The 2,482-nt window shown below is 34.9% G+C and overlaps 1 protein-coding gene across 1 annotated transcript; it reads right to left on the minus strand.

The window, feature by feature from the left end:
* Positions 1-608: 608 nt before the first annotated feature.
* Positions 609-1,546, minus strand: LOC143530751 (uncharacterized; the record flags this gene model as incomplete). Its single annotated transcript, XM_077026203.1, has 1 exon — positions 609-1,546. A coding segment is annotated over one exon (786 nt), but the record flags the coding sequence as incomplete, so codon positions are not given.
* Positions 1,547-2,482: the final 936 nt, after the last annotated feature.

A 2,482-nucleotide genomic window follows, 5' to 3' on the forward strand; every position in this document is an offset into this window, starting at 1 on the left:
TCACTATCACCAATAATGAGCAATACAAAAGTCTTCTCTAGGTAAAACTAGAGGCATACACAAAACATCATATACTTGGTACAAACTAACTTCAAGTATATGGAATCAAACTACAAAATAATATGAGTAAGAGGTATCACCAACGAGAGACTGAATCGATCTCTGGCACGTCTCTTATCTTCAACAAAACACCAAAACCTTGGAGCTCAAAAACCTCCCTTCGTAACACTGATTGGCATAAGAGAAAATACTCCAAAAATTCTTGTTTCGTATGTGTGTATATTGACGGAAGAATATTAATCATCATAAACCTAATAATGATTCTTCAATATATATGTATTTCTTTCTTGTTCCATACGTATGAGTCAAAGCCCACACCAAGATTTTTGGCAAGCCCACTAAATAAATCACCACATCAATTTGTGAGATCATGTGGGTCATGGCTCACCCAAAAAAACCAACGTCAATTATATATTTTTTATTAATTATTAAATAATAATAATACCCATGTAGGATAAATATTTGTTGGGCTTTCTCATGGGCAAAAAAAATACCCCAACAAATCAAATTGATAATAAAAGAAAATTAATTCAAAGAACGAAGCTAATAATTAAAGAAACATTAATTCAAAGATTTCACCTATCAATTGCCAAGTACAAAGTGATAGAAACAATACACACATACATTTTTAACACAAATTAATCAATACAATTATATAATAAGAACCATCCAAAAGACGTGTAAAATCATGCAAATAAACTTATTTCTTGCATGTGATTCCATTCGCTCCACCTTTGCAGTCTAGCATGCCATAATTCATCATTAGAGGATCATGTTCATCCTTCATATTATCAGGGGAGAACACACAAAGTGCACAATCTGCTGATAGGAGTGAACTAGTCTTGTACTTGTCATCACCACCAACAACCGGCATTGCCACTCCTCTCTTTGCTGGATTTTCAAAATCTGGACGATAAGTTCCACCAACAATCCCTTCAACACTTGATGACAACCCAAAGAATCGGAATTGTACTTCTAAATGTGCAAAGCTATCATTTGAAGGAATTTGATAATTATGTATCTTACTGTCTTCCGCTGATACTGGAATAACATTAACAAATATTTCCACAAGATCAATTATAGTGATGGTTAAACTATTGGTTGTTGAAGTCCTTTCAACTTGTATATCGCCTTTGGTTGAATTCCATTGCGATGTATGTCCTTCTGGAATGTGCAATTCTGTTCCATCGTACGATAACTTTAGGTGATCAACATCATCCTCCCATTTAGCGGTCCTCGTGGCTTCAAGGGTGAAATTATGGTGGCCAAACTTGATACCCAATGCCTGGATCCATGTATTGTCGCGGGTTCTACCTTCAGGTCTTAGTCCAATAAAACGTGCGTTGATTTGGAGATTTTTGTCAGATATCAATGTGAAATGCTCATTGCTTCTTCCATGAAAATAGAATACAATACCATCACCACCTATAAATCGTGGGTCATAGCATGTAGCTCCGGGTCCATTTATTGGCCCAGACGGATCAAACAATCATATCAAACGAACTTATCAAACAAACAAATACGAGATATTGAGGTAACGACCCTCGACTCTTTTCATATAATCAAAAGACTTCTCAAACGAACATAACTTCATGAACATACAAGGAGAAAAGACTCTCTTGACTCTCTCTTAACTCTCTCCTAATAAAACTAATAAACTAAACCCTATTTATAGACTCACTAAACTTGCTTTCCAATACAAACCTAACTTGGAAAACAAGACAAACTTATTCTAGAACAATCCATAATATTCTTACCTTACTAAACAAATATTAATATAAAACTTAACAAAACAAACCCTTAACTATATTACTAATTCAAGATTAATCCTTCATTCACCCTCTTAATCTTGAATTGTATTTCTTCTTGCATTTGTTTCTCCTTTTCAACTGACTATAGCATACTTGCTTCACCGTTTCTTCAAACTTAGCATTCGTTCCTTCTGTACTTAACTTTGAAACCGCATCGTCATTTTCTTTCTCAACTCGCTTCTTCTCATCAACTCGTTCTTGACCAATACTTTCACGAACTCCAAACAAATCCTTTGGAATCGTTCCAAACCGTATTTCCTTCACTTTCATAATCGGTTTCACATCATAACTTTCACTCTTTTCAACTTCAAAGTTATTAGGATTACAACATACCTGAAGTTTGATGTTGTACGTCATATTCAGATTTCTCTGAACCTTCATCAACAATCTCTCTTTCTGATCATATAGCCTCAACATCCCACTGGCTATTTCAATCTTACATCCTTCTTCATCTAACTTTCCCAAACTAAGAAGATTGGTCTTCAACTTAGGGATATAGAAAACATCACAAAACATTTTCTTTTCACCAGTCTTACTTACCACAATCACATTACCTTTACCTTTGATTTCGATCTCGGATCCATCACCAAACTTCACTTGACCCGAAACTT

The sequence above is a fragment of the Bidens hawaiensis genome, unplaced genomic scaffold (assembly GCF_021521415.1).
Source record: "Bidens hawaiensis isolate Kalapana, Puna unplaced genomic scaffold, B.hawaiensis_p1.1 tig00009022_1, whole genome shotgun sequence".
Classification (NCBI taxonomy): domain Eukaryota; kingdom Viridiplantae; phylum Streptophyta; class Magnoliopsida; order Asterales; family Asteraceae; genus Bidens; species Bidens hawaiensis.